Source organism: Ornithodoros turicata, chromosome 3 (assembly GCF_037126465.1).
Source record: "Ornithodoros turicata isolate Travis chromosome 3, ASM3712646v1, whole genome shotgun sequence".
In the NCBI taxonomy this organism is placed as follows: Eukaryota; Metazoa; Arthropoda; class Arachnida; order Ixodida; family Argasidae; genus Ornithodoros; species Ornithodoros turicata.
The window spans coordinates 104,312,787-104,337,876 of NC_088203.1; the positions used below are offsets into that span (position 1 = coordinate 104,312,787).

Genomic DNA, 25,090 nt, shown 5'->3' on the forward strand with positions numbered 1-25,090 from the left:
GCTACTGTGTGAACTCGACGAACATGACTCATCCAAAGTATCCAACATCTGCAGTAGGTCTGCCGGTTTCATGGCGGCCATGTTGAGCAAGCGTAAACCATGGAAATGAGGGCGCGAAGGAGCGGAAACCGGAACTTGAGAGCTCGTGTTCCGGTCCACATAGCCGATATCTTCGGTGTGGCCTAACCTGAGCCGCGTTTACATGAACTCGACAGAGCGGATCGAGACTCGACACGACGCTGTTTACATGAACTCGCTCCAACGGGAGACGATCAGCGCAGTGAGAGCGTCTTCCGGTAAATGTTTCTGGTCCCACATGCGTAGAGCAATGGCTGTGCTCGGTCCCACAGTTCCTCGTGTCCGGCCAACTTGACCCGACCGTGCACTTTGCCCGTCGAGTCGAGCGCGTCAACCCACCCCTTGCTGTCGGGTTCACTCAACTCGACACGACGCAGAGTCAACTCGACCCGACAGCGTTTACATGAGCGAGTTAACTCGACAGTTCAACTCAACCCGCTCCTGTCGAGTTCATGTAAATGCGGCTCTGCACGGATATAGTGCTTGCGAGCGGAACCAACGGAACATGTTGCATGTTGCCCTGAAACGACCAGCAGTACATGCACGCTCGAGCCAGTGCAACTTTTTCTGCACGAGAACGACCAGCTGAATTCGCTATAAGTTTTACAGCAAAGGAGGTATTAGACGCGTAGAAAACCAGGACCGCGAATACCGGAACTCATGCTCATCTGACGTCACGGCAGGCGTCTCCGCCAGTGAGGAAGCGCGAGGGACGTCACGTGCTTACGACTCTACCAATGAGAAGGGCCGGAGCTCTAAAGTGAGAGCTTGATGAGTACGTGTCTTCAATGGTTTCTCTCGTCTCGCCAAGTATGACACGTAGGAAAATAATTCTTTTTTCCTCAATACTCTGGTGTGCAACACAAAAAAGAGTAAAATGGGGAGTAATTGCAGCTTCTAGTTCCCTAGACTGCAATTACTTCCCATTTTGGTCCCCTAACCGCGGCATCTACTCCACAGGACTGCAAATTGTCACTGAACTTCACAAATGGTCTTCCGAATGCAACAGTCTCTGTAAATATGTGCTCTTGGTCAATTCGATGGCATAAGGCTGTATTACTCAGCCAACTTAGCCATTTTCCTCCCCCACAGAGTAAGACACAGCGTTCTTTCTTTCTTCTCAAATTGTGCCCTATGTGCGTTGAAAGATTTTATATCACTCCACATATCACTGTTGACTGTTTGATTCGGAGTATTTTCATGCATGCTCACGAATTTTGTTCCTGGGACTGAAATGCAGTCTCCATTCATTTACTTCCGTGCATTTACTCCCGAAAGGGACTATTTTTGTGGCAATGCATTTACTCCCCAAAAGGAGTAAAATTACTCATTATTTTCTTAGACTGTGTGCGTAATCCAGTCTAACAAAGTGTCACAACCGTTCAGTCCCCAGGCCGGCCACTGTTGGGTCGCTCATGATCAAGGCTCTCTCTCTCTCTTTCTCTTTCTCCTTCTCGACGTTCGTGAATGACTGCACACTGCGATCCGCAGCATTCCACGCGACATGGCAGTCTCCATCGGGTTCTAACCTTCTTCCGCTTCCTACCAATTACAAAGCATCATTCGCCACACAGCGTGTCCAAACACCCGTAACAGAAAAGCCATTTCATCCCTTCCACTCTCCAATCGTGCACAACAACCCGCTTACGCGGCAGAACTTACTAAAACACGTTTACAGCCCGCCAATATCGAACACCATACAACTACGCCCATCCTCTGCCTTCCTTTTTCCCCATTTACTGCAGACGAAAAACCTTGGAGGCACCTAAAACGCAGGCCCGCGACAGTGTAGAGGATTCGGTAATACCCTGTTTCTTCCCCCTATTCTCCGGGTAAGCTAGAAGGACGTAAAAAGAAACCCCTACACTCCGAGAAAATGGGCTGCCGAAAAGCTTTGGCCACAGCGTACACATAGTGAAAGGCGTCTTTGGACGAACAGCGGGCCCGTTAATAACATGGAAGAGACTGGCTGTCATTCCAAGATTGGACGGCATCCAAAAAATAACCAGAGAGAGAGAAGGACGGGTGGACAATGCTTTCGCTCTCTTCTTCCCTATCAACCGTGGGCGGCTACTGGCAGGGACAATGTTGACCGTCATGGTGGACGGGGTGTTAGGACGATGTTCCTAGTGGGCATGTATGCATCACGATCAGCGAGGTCTCTTACTGTAGACGCATCCTTTTCTTTTTTTGTGCGTCCACATTGTCCCCAAAGGGGAAACAAAATCGCGAATTATTTGTGTTCCCTCAAATATGTCCGTTCGAATGGTGGTGACACGTTCGGCGTGAGGTACTGGAAGATGAGTGCACTACACTACTAGCCCCAACAACACCGAATATCCTCTGGATGTGCGAATAACGTCCTAACAAATTAGAACGTCCTCAAAATATCCGTCGGACGTCCATAGGACATTATTCGTACATCAAGAGGATACTTGGTGTTGTTGGGGCTAGGTTTAGTACTTGTCCGAAAATACCTTCCTCAGAACAGAAGTAGCAACACGCAAATCGTGAATTAATATCGTCCTTACGCAGAACTGTAGACACACACAGTTTTTGTTTGTTTTTTTCCTGACAATCTGAAGAAGGTAGGGATGACGTTACTGCAAGTATTATTACTCCAAAGGATTGGGTCATTTGCATGAGATGTGACTCCGTCTCGAATGTCGTCTGCTACTGGCTAAAAACAAATCCACGTGAGGAGGCGCCACGCTTTCGGTTTCGTGTCTTGTCGTTCCAGCGTACTATACAGGGTGTCCCAGAAAACATGTCATTGAATTATAATAAAAAAAACTACGGCACCGAGAATCATGCGCTCAACAGCATTTGCTCTTCTTAGGTTTTTGCCACCTCCTAATGTGAATGCCATGTGCTCCAAGTTTAATTATGTAAATATTTGCGAACTGAACTCGAAAATTTGCCAAGTAAAGGTCACTTTTTTACCCCACCAATATGAAGAGCGTGCCGAATTCACTCAAAATCATTATAATTCACAGTGATATTCACGAGCTATCGCATCGGAAAAAATAGCCGAATATCATGCTTTTCGGAGCACCGGTCCATAGCGCGCGATTACTTTTTGAGCGCAATCGCTCTCAGTGCGACGAAAGGAGGTTCCGAAGCCAGCCCACAGAGTGATAGTAGAAAAAGTAACACTTTCTTAAGTTGGGAGAGGGAAAGCATTATCCCAGCGAAAGTCGAACGTGATAAGCCGTGCCTGTTTTATCTCTTTCTGCGATGTCGGTGAGGGCTGGGTTGCCAACCTCCTTTCCTCGGACTGACAAAGATTGCGCTGAAAAATTCATCGTGCGCTATTCTGTGCGACCTCCGTAGAGCATGATGTTCGGCTATTTTTTCCGATGGAATAGCTCCTGAATGCCCCTGTAAATTATCATTAATTTGAGTAAATTAGACACGCTCTTCACATTGATGGGGTAAAAAAGTGACCTTTACTTGGCAAATTTCCGAATTAAGCTCGCAAAAATTTACATAATTAAGCTTACGTTACATGATATTCACATGAGGAGGTGAAAAAAACCCAGTAATAACAGATGCCATTGACCGCATGACTCTAGGTGGTGTAGTTTTTTTATTATAATTCAATGACACGTTTTCTGGGACACCCTGTATGTACAAGAGATAAACTGATGTTCTGAGGCTGGAACAACATAGAGGGGACAGATACACACAAAGCCTCAAATTGCCTAAGAAATCAACGATGATCCAACCGGCAATCCAGAAGATGTGGGTTCGATCCCTACAGCTGGCTAACCTTTTCAGTGACTTTCACCCTGTATGTGTTCACTTTTTGAGTATCCGTCTTAGGTTTCGAGCCCTGTGTCTGCTGCTTCTCTCTGTACGAAGTTTGAGTGTCCGTTCGATGTATGCAACATCACCCTGGAGCCCGCCGTGCCATTTAATGCCAGACCAATAAGCTGTGCGCCACTGTTTTGAAGAAGAGGAAGAAGAAGATTCTTGCGCTTCTTGAGTGTAGCGCAGCCACTCGGCATTAAAGCTGGTCGTTATCGTTCCTGAGTCCTTTCCCTACATTTTTGGTAACCGAAACCGTAGCCTAAATCATTGGCGGGAGGATTCCAGGAACGGGAAAGTGGTATACATAGCAGCGTTAGCGTAGTAATGGTCCCGGCTGTGTTCAGCCAGAACGAGAGCCGCGCAAAGCGCTTGTGCATTCTCATGCAAATGGTCCATTGAGGTGTTGTTGTTCGCGTCAAAGTCGTTTCGGGGTTTTAATGTAGGTTGGACTCGGGTTTGGATGGGAGAAGGTCGAAGGTCAAATGGGAGAAGGTCGCCTTATACAAAGCTGGTTTTGTACGAGACTAGCACATTCAGTATGAAAAATGTTAGACGACGCATTCAAGCAAGGCACACAGCAAGGTTCCGTCGTTTTCTGGAAGAGCATGATTCTCTTTGCTTTTTAGGATTGACACTTTGAATTGACCTTTCACTTTCCTTCCTTTGTCCCTGATCAATGGCGCCCCTAATTCACCGGCTTGGAGTTAACGTTTCCTACAATTGTTGGCTGCTCTACAAGCTAAGGAAATCGTCGACTCTGGAGTGTTCGCAGCGTGACCTGGTCGATGATACACGATACACGATATTCTTGTGTCATGTGCGCGGTGCTCTGTCGTTGGAAGTCGCCTTCAGTCCTCGCTCGCCACGGTCGTGGTCTTCATGCCTTGATATCCCTTCTTCAAGATGTCAGGTCAGACAATATATTTTCACTATGTGGGCTGTTGGGTTCTCCCTTCTTTAAGTGTCTTTTGGCAGTCGGTCGGACCCACATAAATCAGACTACGCGTACTTGCTACTATTTTTGCTTTATTATCTTTCATTAGCGTGTAACACACAGCTACAAGTGCTATTCAGTAGCTCGCGTCTGTATTGACGAACCCTACATTTCTATGTTTTTTCGTTTTTCCAGTTCCAAAGTACACAAGTGCAGTTCTAACTGGGTGTGGCAAACTAATCTTGCTGTTTCCTTGTATCTTGTGAGACTCAGCTTTATAGATAGGCTTATTATAATACACGAGAAAAAACAGAAATCGTCACAGCCTTCGCGAAAATCTTGCGAAAAAAGGAAAACGAGAAACACGCCTCCTATCCCCTCTTAAGAAAATCCGCGGATGAAAGTCAATGGCAAAAGAGACACTTCGGAGAAACCAGGCGACTGCAACCTCACTCGGCGTGTCACACGCCAAGAGCAACGTCCATTTGGATCCTTAAGCCTCTCACGCGCTAATTAGATTCCTTATCCGCGGCTGCTCTCATTATCTGGCGGCGGCAGATGTCTGCTTCATGTAACAAGTCCGACAGACGCGGACAGATATCCCCGTTGCAAGTGCAACTGTCGCCTCGCCGCTATCCGCCGGGGACCCAATATTTCTATCGAAAGAGACGCAGGCAGCAAATATGAGTACGTCCGTAGATTCGTGTGCTTCGTTCCAGCCGGGGAGCTAAGAAGAGGACGCAGATATGAGAACACGTGCGTTTTAACTATAATGTTGTTCTTTGTGACAATTCTTTGTGTCTAGGAAAATAGCGAAACGAAAAAGCGGCCGCCTAATGTAAAGCCCCGTTAATACGAATTGTACCTATTCGAACTCTCGTTATTCGAACACAGCTTTCCCATCCAAGCTTTTGGTCGCAGATAATGGGCGATGCCATTATTATGGTCACGTGTTTGCATCAACGTATGACGATGACGAATCCAGAATGCATTGCGTTCGTCTGGCACGCTATCGTCTATGGACGGATACATGGCAGGAAATAGGAAATATATTCGTACATCGTACTGCCACCTCTACACCACTCTTCAAACCCCGGCGGTCACTGTTGCCAACACGCAGAAGAATTGAGAGGTGTTTTATTTCTCAACAAAAGGTAGCAAACATACATAATTTCTGAAATGGAGGCAACCCTGAGGTGGTGTACGTATTTTACGAGCTCCACATATTTGCCTGTCTTCTCTATGTGACTCCTACATGCACAAGTAACGATGGACCAGTCCAGGTTTGACACAGTAAGTCCCCGCATTCTTTTGATAAAAATAAAAAAAAGGAACATGGTCGTCAGGCTTCTCGGTTGTTCCAATTTATAAACCCAGTAAGCGAGTAAACGTTCCATTGTTATGGACATTCTTTTATGTGCACTCATATTCATACAGACAAGAGGAGAATTCTCGGAGATAGCGCAATAAATAGGGCTGGATACGATTGCCCCGTCCTTCGAAGCATGTACCGGCAGTAATACCTTAAACCTTGTAATAAATTACAGGTACGTTGCGATTGTACATAAGGCCGGACATTCCGGGCTTTTATTCTTCCGCGAATAAAAAAAAACAATGGGAATATAGAAAGCTGGACTTGTGCGTCGCCGCTCTAATGCAGGCAGGGTAGCGCGTTTGCAATAGGGAAAGATGAAATTCGTAATAAGGTCAAAAAGGAAGGAAATTCTGTTGGAGGGAAAAGTAATGGACTAGGCTCAAAGGATGAAGAAACAATAAAGAGAGATGAAGAATAGCAACGAAAAAGCGGCGCAGTTAAAAGAGGAAATGAAAGAAGAAGGGCCGTGCTGGTTGGAAAGGGAAAAGGAGGTTAATACGGCTGTGGGGAAATTGTGAAAGACGGCGGACGGCGAACAGGCGATAGAAACGCACGTTGGGTTGGCTTGGCTCGACTTGGCTTGCCAGTGCTTGACGCTTATTGGGGAAATATTAAAGGGGCTCTAAAGGAGTTGGTGTTTGTGGGTATCATAGGCTACTGGAAGCAGGTACACTGTTAAAACAGAACTTCACCACATAGCACGCTCCTAGCCAGCCATCATTCCGAATGATATCATTCTGTGCAATGATTTGATGAACATGAGAGGAGGCGCCTATCTGGGACAGATTATCTTGTCCCAGATAGGCGCCTCCCCCCTGTTTTGAACAAATCATGACACAGAATGATATCACTCGGTATGATGGTTGGCTGGGAGCGTGCTATGTGGTGAAGTTCTGTTTTAACAGTGTATATTCTGTGCTCAATATTCATTATTTCGAATACACTCCGAATGTAACGTAGCAAGGATAACAAGTGCGTGCTATTTCGAGGTGCGCACTGATTGTGAGGTGCGTGTAACGAGGAGTTTCACGTCAAAATGGCGAATGGATATGTCGTGATGACGAAATGTCCTCCTTGCCACTTCGAGGTCACGCTCGCACGTACGACTCGATAGCTCCGCCCACGGCTCCATCTACACTCTTAGAAATGAACTTCACCGCATAGCACGCTCCTAGCCAACCATCATCTCGAATGATATCGTTATCTGCCCTGATTTGTTGAAAACGGTGGGCGTACGCCTTCTTTGTACCAATTATGAACAGCAGAAGTGTCACAAAAAAGGCGTACGCCTCCAGTTTTCAACAAATCAGGGCAGATAACGATATCATTCGAGATTATGGTTGGCTAGGAGCGTGCTATGCGGTGAAGTTCACTTTTAAGAGTGTATAAGCAACCCGACGGCAATCGGAGAACATGGTTTCGAATCCAACTGATGGCGTCTTTTGTTAGCTGCTGTTTACCAAATCTTGGTCGTTTTTTTTTTTTGTGCGAAAAGACCACCTTTATTTTCAATAAATGGCTACTGACATGTTTGTGTGGCACGAGAAAAAAAAAAGATAAAAATATTTCCCAGCTGACCCTGCAGGATTTTAACCCATGAACCCAGGAAGGTGATTTCACGCCGGATAAGGCAGGGTCGACCTCACCAATTTTTTTTTCCTTTCAAACATATATTAAAGCCTTCTCCATAGGAGGCACACTGGCGCTGAAAGTAGTTGAAAATAATTGGTGGTGATTTTTTAATGAATTATCATTCAGATGTGGGCATTTCGACCACTGTGCTTCCTATACGCAACTTGACGCCACGTATCGTCATAACTATTTGACGCCGCACTCATTCGTTCGGCGCAATGACTCTTTGAAGACGTTAGCGGAAAGAATGACTTAGCAGCTAGCTATTGAAGCTAACACCCCTGTCACACGGCAAACCGAATGGCATTCCCAGCGAATGACAGTTGCACCGAATGTCATTCGTTTATCTTACATCGAGCTACACGAAGAAACAGAATGTCATTCGCAAAAGATGTTAGTGTCGATAATTAAAACACCAGGGCCGAACGTATGGAAGCATTTTACAGGTACATGAGTTATATTTTATTTCTTTTGCTCGAAAATATCGAAACATTAGATTATTTCGCAAAATCGTTGCCTTTTCAAACACACTTAACTGGCTAAGTACCGCAAGCAGAGACAACTAAGAATCCTATCTGCACCGCGCTTGGCAACGATGGCGACGGGGAACGAGAGTAGTTCTCCGCAAAACAGTGTTTCCTTCGTGTCAAACGTTATCAAATTCGTGATAAAATATTGGAGTATACAACTTTTCGTTCGTGTTTCGTTTCTCCGAACGGTTTATCGTTGCGGTTTTTAATTCCTCTCTACTGCGAGGGTACGCTGTCGGTGCGGGAGGGAAAAACGAACTCATTCGCTGGCAGAATCACTCATTCTCATGTATTGCAATTCGATTTCACCGTGTGACACGCAACAAATGCTACTCAGTACGAATATCATTCGCTGGGAATGACATTCAATTTGCCATGCGACAGGAATATAATTTCTCCTTCCTTCCCGCTCCCATCATAAAGCTGGAGTCAGCAAACTTGACTCTCCTGGAGGCTTTGGACATCGTTCGGGACGTGCACGACTCCTTACAAAATGTTCGAGGTGCGTGCTTGAGAAAAATAAGCTGCTCAAACTGTTGCAGTCCGTGGGCGCCATTCATGAAGGCAAAGAACAAGACTCCGAAGCTCTGTCTGCATATAGCATTTCAAGTTCGCAAGGATAACGTCTTGCGATGTCGAACGCACATTTCCTTGATACAAGACTGTATTTCCCGGCAATAGGATGTCTTTCAAAATTGAAAACCTAGAAATGGCTTTGGTTACGTACTGTAATGTTGTATAGTTCAGAGCCGGCTCCAATAAAAAATGTACGTTGGACATTCTGTGATCCGTTTCTGCTATTTTGCTGCGTAAAGAGGTTCGTGGTATACAACAGACTTTTGTGCCATACTCTTCGCATCACGTTTCATGAAGCGAGAATTCTGCTGGGCATATTTTGAGCATATCTGACCGTTTTTTTCTCCATATTTGCAAACATATTTTGGAAGACTTGGAAGAACCCGGGCCCTACGTATTATCAAACCCCGTTGCGTGCATGTTGAGTTTGGACGTATTTCTCCCACTGGCCACAACATGGTTACTTTCCCACGTGTTATTATTCCGCTTTCAGACATATGTCGGCACAGTTCCCCTAGAAGTCGGCCCAGGACGCACATTTCCCCAGGGCGTCAGTCGTGACGTTGCCCACATACGTGAGGCCGACAACGGCAAGCCCTTTCACCACCACCACCACCACCACCACCACCGTTATTATTCCGCGCGACAGGGCTCATCACAGTTCGAACAGGCAAAAAGCGCATTCCCGTTTCACCGTGCTGAATAACTGATGTAACTCTTTCTCTCGGCATCTCTGGCGCAAAAGTTTTTCCAACTTGCCTCCCCATTCATCAAAGTGTCAGTCGGATCTGGGCCTCGTTGCGCGCACCAGCAGGGCAAGAGTCGCCCGGGCAATCCATAATGGCAACCTCACCTGCCGGCATTCTTTTGAACGACGGTTCGACAGCTACCGGAATTTCCAACGCTCACGATACATTTCGAATACAGCCTTCCAAGCACAAGCACCAATAAGCGCGGGGAACGCTGGTGAGCGTTCCATATCGTGCACTCGCATTGAAGTTGCCCGGAACGATACTTCGTAATGGTGTGTGCACATTCCGTGTTCGCTTTATTCGTTTCCACACCGGTCGGTTCCCGAACATGATTTCTTTCTGGTGCGAAGAACGCCCTTCTTGTCTTTGACAACAACAACAAAAACAACAATAGATGATGACGACGAGATGGGGTGTTTCAGCGCGGTGATGCGGCACCCAACCTTATTGCACGTGGAACATTATATGAAGGTGATGAAGGAAGGATGGAAATACGAGAAAAAATTAAGCTTTGACACTTATATGTGCGATGCGGGAAACATGAAATAGAGGTGAAGTACGCACTCTACGCATTTCTCGATGATGTTCTAAAGCTGAAATAATGAAACCCCCCTCTCTCTCCTTCTCCCTGTGAAGGTGCACTGAAAAGAAAGGCAGGGGGTGCAGCTAAACATTTAGGGGGTGTTGGAGGGGTGTGAACAAATCACTGTGTAGGGTGCCTTTAGATTTTCTCTCGGCATGTCCAACTCCTGCGTGCGTATGAAGTATTTTTGCCAGCTGTTCACAGCCTTGGACTGACGAAGAAATGATGATGATGATGACGATGATTGGAGTTTTTATGCCACACAAGCAACTACGTGGGCTATAGTGCGACTAAAACATGCGCGACGAGCTAAAACTATAACGATTAAGTTAAAACCGAAATATTATACAAATGGGGGCATAAAACAGTAACCGGAAAGCACAGCAAAAGAAAAAAGAAAAAAAAAGACAGCAAAAAAGGAATGGGGGTGAAGGAAGGGTTAGTATGCGTCGTGAGTCTGACTTCAAAAACGAACCATGCCGACATGTAACGTAGAACTGAAAATGATAGAACGCGAAATATAGTTCTTTAAGATAACGCAACTGAAGAGATCATCACTACAAAGATGACTATTATTTCACGTTCCTCCATGCAGCTCACCGAAGCTAACTCGCACAAACTCAATTTATATCCGTTGCAGTGTGCATGTCTCTGCCATCCATATACATACAAGGAAAAAGAAGAATCGATCCTTTCAAGTACAAGCGTTCGCTTTGAAATTCAACTCTCCTACACGTCTCCAACCCATAGCCAATCTAATGGCTGCTCCGTGCACGAAAGGGCCAACAATAACAATCCTCCTGTGTTTGCAAGAAGAGACACTCGTGTACATGCTTCCAACGATCACTACGTCTCTGTAGGCAGACAGGCAGTCTCAAAGGATGTTTTTCGCAAATTGGATCAGTAACCAGGCTTGTTTTTATGGGGCATGCCTCGTCTTTATAGGGGGCGTTTCCTTTCAGTCGTTTAGGAGAGAAAAGGCATTTTCTCCAGCTTTGGAAGGAAATGCGCTCGTGCGCGAGACCTTTTGTTCCGGTCTCTGGACTAGGTTACGTGTCTCTTAAGTTGGTGGAACCGCTGTAAAGTCTCCCGTTAATTGTATTCCCATTTTTCTGGTAGCTAATTCAACATCACTTCGATTTGGCCGCACTTGCCACCGCACTATTTATAACATTTTCGTATTCCTTTTCTCCAGTGTCGTGCGTGCCCTGTGCACTTTCCTATTCGTTCTGTAAACACGCACGCCTGTTTCTAGACGAGTTAACGGTCAGCCAGCTCCTGCTGGATAGGAGGACACTTGCGACTTGCCAGAAGCCAGCACTTGCAGCACAGTATTATAGCAAAGACGAGCACTTAGGAACAAGAACCAACAGCGCGCGAACAAGGAGCTGAACGTTTTCAACAAATCAGGGAAAACAACGATATCATTCGAGATTATGGTTGGCTAATAGCGTGCTATGCGGTGAAGTTCGTTTTTAAGAGTGTACACAAACTTTCTGCAACCTGTGCAACCTTCTGCATCTTATGCTTGGATAGAGAATTCGGAATCCGAAGCTGTCCTCATATTTCTTCCCTCAAATAAGTGAAATACGATGACTACAGTAAAAGAATGCACCGAGAGTGACAACTTTTACGTCGGGCAACGGGGGGGGGATATAGGTTTATTGCAAAACAAAACAGAAAAAAAAAAAAAAACACGAATCGGGCAACGGATCCTACACCTGTAAGTGTAGATACCTCCTTTTCACTAATGAACATAGCGTGCTTTGACCTCCCCACTCTCCATTTCAAAATAAAGTCGTCGTTGTTTAGCGTGCTTCGTGCGCTACTCACTCGCTCTCCATCACACTTAGTGAGCACGCTGAAAGAAAGCATTCCTCCGGTTTAGAATAGGGGCTCTCCTATACTTTCGCTTGCTTGGATGAGCGTAGCAAGCAGGTGATTAGGCGACGAATACGCAGCATTATAATACGGACGTTGATGTCGCACGCGCGTTCATTCACTCTGGTTTGTAGATAGATATTAGGTCCTAAATATATCGTCGTAATGATGTGAGCAACCTCCCAAGGGCAGAGCAGGGACACTAGAAAAGCGTTTGACGTCACGTGGCTTCCCTCTGACTTTTGAAGCGCGCTCTTATCCGGATCATCCTTTAAACACACACTCACACATGAAGGCGATGTCCTACAACAAGAAATATCAATATGCTTTGGTTTGCCAACGGTTTGCCTCTGGCTTCGGCATCTCGAAAATGGCGCTGTCGGAATTTACCTCACACGGAGAAAACGACAGAAAACGGCGACGATTTAAAAAAAAAAAAAATAATAAGAACGCATATATACAGTATACACTCTTAAAAATGAACTTCACCGCATAGCACGCTCCTAGCCAACCATTATCTCGAATGATATCGTTATCTGCCCTGATTTGTTGAAAACAGGGGGCGTACGCCTTTTCTGTGACAATTATGAACAGCATAAGTGTCACAGAAATGGCGTACGCCTCACGTTTTTAACAAATCGGGGACGAGAACGTTGTCATTCGGAATTATGGTTGGCTAGGAGCGTGCTATGCGGTGAAACTCATTTTTAAGAGTGTACACTCTAAAAAATGAACTTCACCGCATAGCACGCTCCTAGCCAACCATCATCTCGAATGATATCGCTATCTGCCCTGATTTGTTGAAAACGGGGGGCGTACGCCTTTTCTGTGACAGTTATGAACAGCATAAGTGTCACAAAAATGGCGTACGCCTCACGTTTTTAACAAATCGGGGACGAGAACGTTGTCATTCGGAATTATGGTTGGCTAGGAGCGTGCTATGCGGTGAAACTCATTTTTAAGAGTGTACACTCTAAAAAATGAACTTCACCGCATAGCACGCTCCTAGCCAACCATCATCTCGAATGACATCGCTATCTGCCCTGATTTGTTGAAAACGGGGGGCGTACGCCTTTTCTGTGACAGTTATGAACAGCATAAGTGTCACAAAAATGGCGTACGCCTCACGTTTTTAACAAATCGGGGACGAGAACGTTGTCATTCGGAATTATGGTTGGCTAGGAGCGTGCTATGCGGTGAAACTCATTTTTAAGAGTGTACACTCTAAAGAATGAACTTCACCGCATAGCACGCTCCTAGCCAACCATTATCTCGAATGATATCGTTATCTGCCCTGATTTGTTGAAAACAGGGGGCGTACGCCTTTTCTGTGACAATTATGAACAGCATAAGTGTCACAGAAATGGCGTACGCCTCACGTTTTTAACAAATCGGGGACGAGAACGTTGTCATTCGGAATTATGGTTGGCTAGGAGCGTGCTATGCGGTGAAGTTCATTTTTAAGAGTGTAGAACGACGTCCCATACTTTTAACGTTATTCATTACAAAAAAGCCACACCGGCACTACGACGATTAAAACAGCATAAATACTTGACGCAATATTCGACGCAAATGTTGCGCGTGTTAGATGAGGGGCTCCGCATCCCTGTAACCTGTGGTTCCGTGCCATCTCACCTTGACTAAAGGCACCTTTTTATTCCACAGCCAAAGCCAATCATATCCACGCTTCTATCGCCATAAAAACGAATCACCTTCTGCGGTAGCGTAGCGAATCAGTGTTGGGTGTTTCGTTTTATGGTATACATCAATTCAACCATTTTTACATGTATTCATTTTTTTTTTTTTCAGGTAAGGAGACACAAGCGAAACCTCGAATTTTCACGCTCAACCAAGATATGAGTAAGTAAAAGACGTTTATAATCGCCCGTGACGTTTGAGGAAACAACAGAAGTGAGTATGCGCAACCTAATTCAAGGTGCCTCGGCTAGTATTCGCCGAGCTGAGAAATAAACAAATAAAAATAATTCAGAAAATCACTAAAACCCTTCCACATCTTTGAAAGACATCATGAACGACAGCGGATTATTTCTCGTGTTCTTCTGGATTGGATTGGATTGGAAAAGAAAGAAAAATATGGAGAGGTTAGTCCCGACCCAGTCGTGTTCTTCTGTCTTCAGTGAGTTGCGGAAGTTTGACATAGCGTGTTGCCAGTAGTCTCTGTCTGGTTTGTCTTTAAACAAAAACAAGCGAAATAGCAAATTGCTGCATCGATTAATTGATTCGGCGTCATGGAGTTCGTGTTGAACACTCGCTGACATTTCGTCAGTTAGCGTTTTTCACACCATAGAAAGTTCATCCACTGTGATATGACTTTGGTCTTGCCTTTCTTTGGTGGTGTTATTCCAGCACATTTTTGTAACTTACACGCGAAGAAATTGCCGCAAAGGAGCAACACCCATTATCCACTGATGCGCGTTATCCGTTGAAGGCCTCTCCCCGAGGAGCCGCTTCTGGGTAGGTGTTTGAGCAACACTATATATAGTCGTGTTCAACTTAAGAAGGAAAATAAATTTATAGTCCGTCAGCTCGCAAAATATTACCGCGCCGCAGAGAGGATGGCTGGACACAGAGAGGTCACGCTCCTTCCTGCGCCAGACAATGTTGTCCACCATACTCACACTAAAGTCGGATTTGCTGCTAAGACTGGCCGCGTGACACTTCGCTGCGGCAAAAAGTGCGCTCCCCACTGATGGCGCATGGTGGCCCTCTAGTATTTCTCCTATTGCGTATCCTTGACTCCAACGGCGCATATAGTTGACGGACTAGATGTTTTTGTTTCCTTCTTAAGTTGAACATGACTATAGTGGGTGTATCCCCTCCCCCAACCTGTTTTTACGCGACCTTCCCAAATTTTTTTTACTATGCAGCAAGTAAGTTACTACACAAGTTTCCTGTGATAGAACATACCTATGAATCCGCAGCAAAGTATCCACGAGTTCAGTTTACTTATTTCATAGCTTTCAAATTTCGTTCACCTTTAGGGCGCGCGCGTTGTACGGAATACTGAGATAAAACACGACGCTTTTCCTTTCAATTCAATCACAACGCGATGACTTCACTCTGAGACATCACCGTAAAAGCCTTCCGAGCGCGCCTTCCTTTTTCTCCGGACGTTTTCGTCTAGACTCGTAGAAATTGATTCACAGCCTCGGTATAGGAATACGCAAAATTAAGCTGCAGTAAAAATTGCTCGTAGGCGCGTCGTAATTAAAGCGGAAAGCAGGCACAGTCTAGCGGCCTCCGCTTCAATGGAAGTAAGCAAAGGCGGAAATTACAAGTTGCGCCCAGATTGATTCTGCGGACGCGCGTCGCCTTCCGAAGCGCCATATCGGCCCTCCACTTCTCCCTTTGTAGAAAGAGAAACGGCAGCACATGTCCATTCCAGGCGAGCGAACCAATTGTTTCTTCGCGCAGTTCATTCCCAATCTTTCTTCTCGCTCGTTTCTTATCTCCCTCTCTTTCTCATATCACGCGTACAATTGTGTGTGTACACAAATGTATCGTATAGGGAAAGGGGAACTTCAGACGGCCAAGAAGTATTGCTCTCCCTTTTTTCCCTCTCTCTCTCTTATCCCGTGTTAGTGCCGCGAAGCAACTGTGGCTATGAGCGGCGTACATATGTGGACAGATGCAGAGAGGACGGCATGAAGAAGTAGGAAACAGGGGGGGGGGTTAGTGTGCGTCCTGGGACGACTTCATGGGGAATTGTGCCGATATCCGTCCGAAGAGTGTGCCGGAAAACACAGAGAAAACCTGAGAGAGCACAGCCCGTGGTAGGATCCGGAACTACCACCTCCCGGTCTACAGCACGACCTTAGAGTAACCACCAGCGAGCTAATAATATGAATAATGTTTGTTTGTCACTTTCGTGAGAGTGATACTTTCGGATGCTTTGATCCACCCAGCCATGCCACTGGTAGAACTCTATTCGCAGTATCAACAACAACAACAAATAAGTAATGATAATGTAGTGGGATGTTTCGCCGCTAAGAGAGCATCCTATCCCACTGCCGCAGGTAACTCCCAGTAACACATGTATGCAGTGTTAAAAATGAACTTCACCGCATAGCACTCTCCTAGCCAACCATAATAACGAGTGATATCGTTATCTGCCCTATTTGTTGATAACGGGAGCCGTACGCCTTTTTTGTGACACTTATGACGTTCCCAATTGTCGCAAAAAAGGCGTTCGCATTCCGTTTTCAACAAATCAGTGCAGATAACGACGTCATTCGAGATTATGGTTCGAGAAGTGAGTGGACTCTGAAACACTCGCGCATACTTAACGCACCCGTTTTCTACATGTATGGAATATACTACTACGAAGCGCAATGTTGTCCAAATACTCCCGCTCACTTTGAGCTTCGTAACGCCGCAGGATAGCGTCACATCATCACACCTATAGCCTTTGCGCGAAACGTATACGCGCGTTGTATTCCAACCTTCACGCAAAGAAACCACATCGTTGGGACGGAGAAAGCTCGAGACGCACAAAAGGGCCCGTAGGAGCCTTAGCAACGCTCGTGTGGCAGGTAATACGAGCTCGGACTTTGGTGCGACACAGCAGCGACTAGCGCCAAATTGGAATTGGTCTCGGCGAGGAACGCAGGGCTAATGGGGCACTGCTAAGTCCTCGGGAATGGGGCAGTTCACATTACGAGCCCGGTAATTGCTCCGTCCGGCAGCCATTTCCATTCGCTTGGTACGTTCCTGTTACGCCCTCTTTATCTTTAGTATGTAAAGGTACCCTAACCACTATGTTCCTAGGCTGTTCCAACTAATGCAGGTTTGTGATGATGGTATGTTCTTGGGTTGCAATTATGCGTTATATTATAGTGGGATGAAAAGGCTGAGAGTTGCTGGGCCGCCAAGGGACAGGATGACTAGTAAAGTTGTGGGAGGTAGACATAATAGGTCGCCGCATAGGTAGACGTACACGTTGAAGTAATCTTTTAAATCACTCGGTGCTTTCGCACATCCAGCGACATGAAACAGCTAGTCGCACCAGTGCGACCTACGTTTCTATCTTTTCTTTCTACCTCTATTCTATTCTATTCTATTCTATTCTAGGTCGCCCAGGGGTTCATCAAAGTGGAGCTCGACATTAATTTCACCAGTTCAGTGCCAAAATTATGTTTTATTGTGCTACTTGTTCTGCTTCATTGTTGTTTTTTTTTTTACTTGTTCCATTTGTTCACGTTCAAAATGTCAAGTGAGTACTCCCGATTAAGGCGAAATTATCGAGTCAGACAGGAAAAGAATTGCAACAGTGAAACGGAAAGCTGGCTTGCCACGCAACGCCTTCCTTACCGCCATACTGGTGACGTCAGGCAGACTTTGCTTGCACCATTTTTTTTTTTTTTTTTCTGATACAGCTTTCGCTTTTAACAGTTGCACAGGAGGAACAAGAGCGCTCTTCGTGGGGCGGCAGGCCCCGTTTAAGGGCTCCCTTCAATGCAAAGACTGAATTTGAACGGATGTGCTGTCTACGGAAATATCGGCCTAAGAAGCCGGCCCAGGACGCACAATCTTTCCCGAGCAGCACGCGGTCCTCTGACTGGATATATCCCGGAATACAAGCATCGTCTATAAGAGGAATAGACAGACAGGCAGATGCGCCACCACCCGTTGTATTTCGAATTTTCAGAATCCAATTTTTCGAGATACATGAGATAGAAAAAGGAGTGGATATCATTTCTGCCGAGCAACACGACTTACTAATTATACCCCTTGGAATGCATGGTCCCGCGTGAGCCCTTCCCTTTACGATGGCTTCATTTTCAGTGGACTTTTATACCCTCTTGAATAGGTAACGTCTGCACCGAACCCTCGTTACCCCATTCACCGTGTCGAGGAAGAGGACCTTGTGCGCGCAGTGCTTGTGCGTGCGCGCATGAAGGCAACCCCGCCGTTGTATCCAATCAATATTCAGCGCTGGCGGCACCTCCTTGAGGACGCCGAGTGAAACGTTAACGACCGTTTTAACGCGTTTCGGTCTTTAACGAAAGCTGCGTCCTTTTTTTTTTTTTTTCTGTATGTTCATCAAAGGAATGTGGGTCCGCCATTAAATCTGACTCTACCGCGTTGCCGGGGACGTAAAAGAAGACTAAAGGAAAAAAAAAATTTTTTTTCTCAGTGATCTCCGAAACGGTAATTAAAGAATGCTTCGAAAGGGAGGCAAGTTGTCGTAATTACGTTTAATGAAGAGTGAATACACGCATTAAGACGCCGGTCGGCTATGGAATCATGCACGGGCACAGATTTTGATGAAGAAATATGCGGAGACAGCACAATGAGGATGGTAAGGTCAGACAAGATAAGACACAAATTTGTAATTTGTAACGCCATTTTTTATATATTAGTGATTCTACTTAAAAAAAAAAAAGAACGGTGGACGGTATCATTTGCTTGAGGAGGTGGCAGGGCCAGAGGCATAAACCACAAGTCCTTGGAAGTCCAGTGTTAAATCGAGTCATGTCTACTTGTGTTTTGTGCCTCTGTCCCTACCCCTTCCTCGAGCTCAATACCGATACCGTCCACATTGATACAAAAGCTTGCTTGCGTTTTAATGCTCTGCTCACATCATACGACCTTTCCTATACACCCTTAAAAATGAACTTCACCACATAGCACGCTCCTAGCCAACCTTCATCCCGAGTGACATTCTTCTTTCCCCTGATTAGCTCAAAACGGGGGGCGTACGTCATTTTTGTGGCATTATGCAGTTCGTAATTGCCACAAAATGGCGTACGCCCCCGTTTTCATCAAATCGAGGGAGAGAACGTTGTCGTTCTGGATGATGGTTCGGATGGCTGGCTATAGGAGCATGCTATGCGGTGAAGCTGTGTGTTTAGAGTGTAGGGGTAAGTACACTCCTAAAACATAGGTGGGTGGTGGTGGTGGTGATGAAAGGGCTCGCCATTGTAGACCTCACAGAGGTCAGAGGTGGGCAACGTCACCGCCCTGGGGGTGTGTGCGCAATTTGCGCAATCATAGTGTCCCCCGTTAAATATCGCCATAAAACCATGCAAAGTGAAGTACAGTAACAAAAATATGGAGGTGTCTGCTCCCAATACGTAGGAGCTGGCTACTTGAAATCGCTTTTCGCGAAAGTGAGCCTGTATGTATGTGTTGTGAAGAGAGGAAAGTGGCTACAAATATGTGGAAGGGGCCCCGATGTCCATAAGACATTTCACCAGGGCTTCGACCTCTTGTCACATTAGCTCAACCGGCAAATACCCGCGCAGTTTCCTCTGTTGACTGACACGCTGCAAACTGCTAGATATCAACTCTACTTCGGGTCTTCGTTTTTGTTCTGTTTTCATTTTACTTCATCTTTATCTGTGTGTGAATAAAGGCAGAGGGAGCGAGCTACAACTGCACCCTCATTCTGGAACGGATTACGGACTGGTTGGTTGCTCGGGCTAAATGTACGAAGCATATGACCGAGTTAATTCGACATCCTCAAGTAAAGCATGATTGGGCGTTAAAAGCATTTCGCGACACTAGAAGGCTATTAAGAACACGGAGGTGTGTTCGTGACACACAAACAACGAAAGTGATCAGATTTACCGGATACGTGCACCAAACCGCGGATGTTATTTTTAAACCCGCACATTCCTCGTGACGCGTAACCGGCGCTCAAGCAACCAAAACACGTCGAGGAGACGCGCAAAGCAACGATATACCTTCAGAGCCCTTGGCAAGGTATCGCAGTCGTTGAAATTGAAAACCGAGGCGAAAAAAAAAACAAAGAATGAGGAAGAACAGGAGAAAAGAAATGGAAAACCCGATAGGGGAAGAAAAGGGAAAAGCACCGACAGAAAGCGCGTTTACAAGACAGAGTGGTGCTTCATATCTGTACGCACCTGATATGGGAATGGGTGGCTGGAATTTATTGCGGCAGCGCTAGGACGAGATGTGGGAAATACAAATGAGGATCCCTTCTTCGCCGAGAGGGGGGGGGGGGGTTTCTTCCTTTGTTTTTATGTATACACTCGATTCCATTTTCTTTGTCTTGAACGCCTATTCGAATACTGTAGAGATATGGGAGAAATCATAGTAGTGTACAGACAGCTAAAAAATTGGAAAGTGTAGGTTGCACATTTTCTGACACTGGGAACTACAGAAAGGGCTTCGGCTACTTCCAAGTCTTTCGAGGGGGAAAATCAATAGAAAGAAGTATTGAAATTGGCAGTCGAGTAAGGGGCCTTTGTTGGGCTTCATGTTTTTAGGCCTTGCGTCAAAGATGTGAAACACACTTCTCTCCCATCTCCCTTTCATTCTCGCCAAGTAGACAAAATATGAAAACAGAAGACGCTTTCTACTTCAATTTAGAAATAAACTGAAGTTTGAAGGTGTAGATCTTGTCATTCTCGAATTTCCTGTTATTCAGATCGGTACGGTTCCAGAACCGTGGTAATCTCGGTTTATCTGCGGTAACACCCTGGTTGTAAACAATACTGAAGCAGCGCAAACGAATGCTACCACAAACGAAAGAACCTGTGATGCAGTTACTTGCACGAAAAACTATTTGCCAGTAACGTTTACGTTGTAGTACTATCACGCGTTGTCTCCATGCCAACTGAAGTCACGCAGTTCATAAATTTACCTGACGCGAAGGAGAATCTCTTTGGGGCAAATCGGGTTTTTCCGCGATTGGGTTTCACTTTGACGCATGACCGCATATCACCCTTCATGTTTTCCACACATTTCCATTTTTCCTCCAGGCATAACGTTACACCGGTGACACAACGTGCCTACGTGACCTACTTCATCTTTCCTTCATTACATTATGGCTTTCTATGCATACATTCATACCTTTCTCTTTCAATTTTATTCGTTTTTGAGTTTTTCTCTCTCTCTCTCTGTTGGCTCGATCCGAGCATATTACGTCACGTATTCCACTTTATGACTTGGATAATCTTGTCTTTAATCTTGCCGCTTCCTGGACAACAACGCCGATATAAAAGACAGACCGAACCAGACAAGCAGGCTTACGCTTTCGATATTACATATTCCGTAGGGTTCTTTTTAATTCAACAGCAAAAATTTTATAATTTCTTCGTCGATGTTCGCCCGCCATTTGCATAGCGACCCCAGATTCGAATCATTCCATTATGAAATTATTTTATGACCGTTTTTTTATTCCTTCCTTTGATCTTGGTACCGCGGTTGTCTTCCACTATTTACCTGTTTTATTTTACTTCACTTTTTCCCTCTTCGAGTCAGTTTTCTTTCCTCATATCTCTTTTACCCCGGAGCACATTTAATAAAATATTTGTTTTGTTTTTTTGTTCGCGTTCCGATTGTTTTGTTCAGCTCACATTTTGCTTTTGATTTATTCCTTTAATGGCACCTTCGTCGACATTGTCTTACGGCCGAGTATATTTAAGGAAGAGTGAATAACAATATCAAATCTGATTCCATCCCTATGGCTGGTGCATGAGTTGAGTGAGAAAAGTAAATTGTGTTAAAATAAGATGTATGTTCTACAGTGACTGTTTCCAAGGAATTATCAGTTGAGAATGTACTTTCAATGATGAAAGTAGATGCTTGAGCACCAACAAGAGAGAGAAACGAATAAAAACGACAAGCACCACAAGGATGAAGAGAAAATGACACTATTCATATTACTGTGGCACTTTTTTAAATGTGAACAACAAACTTTATGTTTCTTGTGTTGTTAGCAATGCTTCAACAGATGCATCATTAGAGAAAGTAACAACCCATTTTGCTTTAGTTCGAGGCGTCCTTAAACTAAAAAAAGTAAAAAGAAAAGGTAACCCGTTGAAAATTTGAACGTAACAGTTAACAACAAATTCATAATTAATATACACACCAGAAAAGAATCGCCCGGGAGATATCCTCTGGAGGTATGAAAAGCTAAAATCTTCTCCCATGGAAATCCCATCTGCCCTCATTAATTATTTACAGCCACCGTTCATCGAGGTCTTATCTCGTGACCTTGATAAACCGGTTCACTGCGGCTGGGCTGATTTATAGCCAGGCCTGAATAGTTACAGTTTCACTTACCAACGAAGAGCCGACTTGAAATATCGCCCGCGCTCTAGAATTAACGACTCGAACTACGCTGATGTGTTTCATTGTTGGGTATAAGCCCCATTTTCCGAATGCGAAAAGATGCTCCGTGAGAAATGATGTAGGTATTTGAACTGGGAAGAAGATGTCTTCGGGGCTTGGGAAAAGATTTAATGCTAGGAAATTAAATAATCTCGATTACGATGTCGAGATGACCTGTGCTCTGTTCTAATAGAGTCCCGTCTTTTGCACCCACAAAATGGAGGGTTGGTGGTGACTTCGAGGTCGCGCTGAAGGGCTAAGAAGGGACGGGAACGGGTCCTACCGTGGGCTTTGCCGTCTGAAAATTTTACAGGGTTTTGCGGCATACTTCAAAGGCAGATCTAGGCACACTATTCTCTGCTATGTAGGGTGAGGGTACGTGTTACTTTCTTCGCCGTGTGTGTGACTTTTCAGTTTTATGTTCTTCCTTTCCTTTTCCTCTTCTTCTTTTCCTTTTCTTTCCTTTTCTTCCTCCTTTCTCCTTTCTTTTCTTCTTTGCCTTCCTCTTTCTTTTTCCTTCCTTTTCCCCTTTTCTCCTTATCTTTATGTTTTCCTTTTCCTTTCTTCCCCCATTTTCCTTTTTTTTGGAATAGCAAGCAGACCTCCGTCTGGCTGACATTTCCTTTCTTTTTTCTTAATAAACGTATCCCCCCTCCCTTCACACCTCTCTTCTTCTTCCTTTTCCTGCTGTGCCCTTTCTTTATCTCTCTGCGGTACACCACTGCTTATAGACATAGTTGCTTCGCAGTGCTAACACGACAGTTAAAAAAATAAAGGCGAAATCACGTACGAAACAAAGGAGGGACCCTGAGCGAGGATGTCCAGTGGATACAGCACTTGCTCTGAAGGCGATGCGACTGGTATAGCACTACAAGGAAGTGCCGAGATCGAATCCCGTCCCTCCAGCCGTGCCGTCTGGGTGAGTTTTAGTATATCGTGCCGCAAAGGCGACAACGTACGTTATACTAAAACTGACTATTTTCGTGGTGTTCCGCAATTGCTTTTGGACAACTTTCGGTACAGTTCCTCATGATGTCGTCCCGGAAGGCACACTCGCAGAAAAAAGGGTGGAACGGTTACACCTTTCAGAATGTAATAGTTATCGCATATGTTCTGCGTAAAAGGTTGCAAAGTTCTACCTGCTACCTCACTCTCTGCCACAATGATAAGGTTACCGCTTCTGATTCGGTGAGCGAGTACGCCTTTTTGTAACAATTTGGGTATATGATAATTGCTTTTGCCACCCTGTTACACCCTTTACCAGACGCTATGTTGACCTAGGTGGTAACTATAGAAGTTGCCACCTTTTCAGACCCTTTTTTTCTTCGAGTGCAGGAATCCTTCCTACTGCGATGCGGCACATATTAGTGAGCGACAGAGAAAGAGATATAAAGGGTAACACTGAGCGTTACGATAATCAATTCTAAGAGTGCTCTCGATTCGGAAGTGACACAAAAAAGGGGGCAAAGAACATTTATACCAAATATTAACAGCAACAAAATGAGAAATATCTCGTAAACGTCGAGATCGTCCTATGTCCGTAACCTTCTTCAAGGGGCCCCGGAGGAATGTCGTCTTCATTTTCGTTTTCGCAGAGAGATTGTACGTCGTGTCCAATTCCTAGTGTGCGCCAATGTAACAGAACATGGTTGCTTCTAATTGCGAGCCCCGGGCAAAGAGTTTCACGAGCGCACGCAGAACAAAGGCGACGGAGATGGTCGCGCTAATGGGAAGCACAGCAAGAAAGAGTTCACAACGAAGAGAAGACGGAGCCAAAACAAGAAATAGCCTTTTGAGCAGAGGACGACGTAGGCGCAATTTCCTCGCCGATTCGTGTGTCACTCGCGTGTCTGTCTAGCTTCGAGTATTGCAGGATTGAAGAGGATGCTCGGGGACATACATTTGCCACAAGGACGCGAGGCGTCGGTACATGTCACGATGAAACAATGGCAGTTAATGAGAGGGCAGTGGGAATTCGAACCGAGATTACCTGCCAGAGGTGCTGCCTGATACACTGTGGTAGCTACATCCACATCCACATAAAAAGGTACGCTAGGAAACACAGGGACACCGTCACCCTTAACATTATGTCTCCTCTCTTACATTGTTGCCAATCACGCTTGAAGAGCAAATGAAGAGCACTTAACTGCGCTCTCCATTTGCATACAGTTTGATAACCAGTCAGGGTTATTTCATACTCACGACTGGTAAGTAGGTTCGGTCTCATGGCTTGTCGTACTCAAAACTGTGGATGGGGTAAGAGTTACTCCTCCACCAAACAGTGATAACGGGTTCAATTTGTTAGAACCGCCGCTCTCATGACATACGACAGCGCACCACGTATAGCTCAATGGGCGTCCACCGCACGTGGGTACGTTCTTATACGATAATGAGGTTAGAGAGTGCTCGTGCGCTATCATTTGCTTCTATTTGTTGTCTATCATTTGCTTCGCTGACCGTACAGGTTTACTTCATAAACTGTCAGTCATAAACGGGAAGACGACGCGCTGTCTGCACCGAGACAAGCCTCATTTTCTGTTTTGTTTTTGGCTGCAACGAATAAAATGAGTTCCCGCGAAAGAACGACATGTGCAGGTGAACTGCAGAGCACGCGCGCGACGTTTCGGTTCCGCACACTTTTTCAAAAATTATCCACGTTCGAAAAGAGCGTATCGGAGAATGAGGAAACATCGTGCCGTACTGCGGTCCCCTGGCACGTGACTCGTGACGTAGACGGACGCGGTTCAAACGAGTATAAGCAGCGCGAGACCTGACAAGAAAGAAACAGAGACGAAGAAAGGCAAGGGGAACATTTCCACATCACGCGAGGAT

At 45.4% G+C, this 25,090-nt stretch overlaps 2 protein-coding genes across 3 annotated transcripts in view; one reads left to right on the forward strand and one right to left on the reverse strand.

Annotated features, from left to right (window-relative positions):
- Positions 1–25,090, reverse strand: part of LOC135389089 (uncharacterized) — a 250,679-nt gene that overhangs the window by 160,036 nt on the left and 65,553 nt on the right. The window lies entirely within an intron of this gene.
- Positions 1–25,090, forward strand: part of LOC135389088 (zwei Ig domain protein zig-8-like) — a 172,027-nt gene that overhangs the window by 32,682 nt on the left and 114,255 nt on the right. Inside the window, exon 1 of one of the 2 annotated variants that reach the window (XM_064619054.1) lies at positions 13,984–14,014. The exons of the other annotated variant lie outside the window; for it this stretch is intronic. Coding sequence (XP_064475124.1) covers positions 14,011–14,014 — 4 coding nt within the window. The 5' untranslated portion in view covers positions 13,984–14,010. Of the gene's footprint in view, positions 1–13,983; positions 14,015–25,090 lie in introns of those variants that run through there. 2 annotated transcript variants of the gene reach the window in all.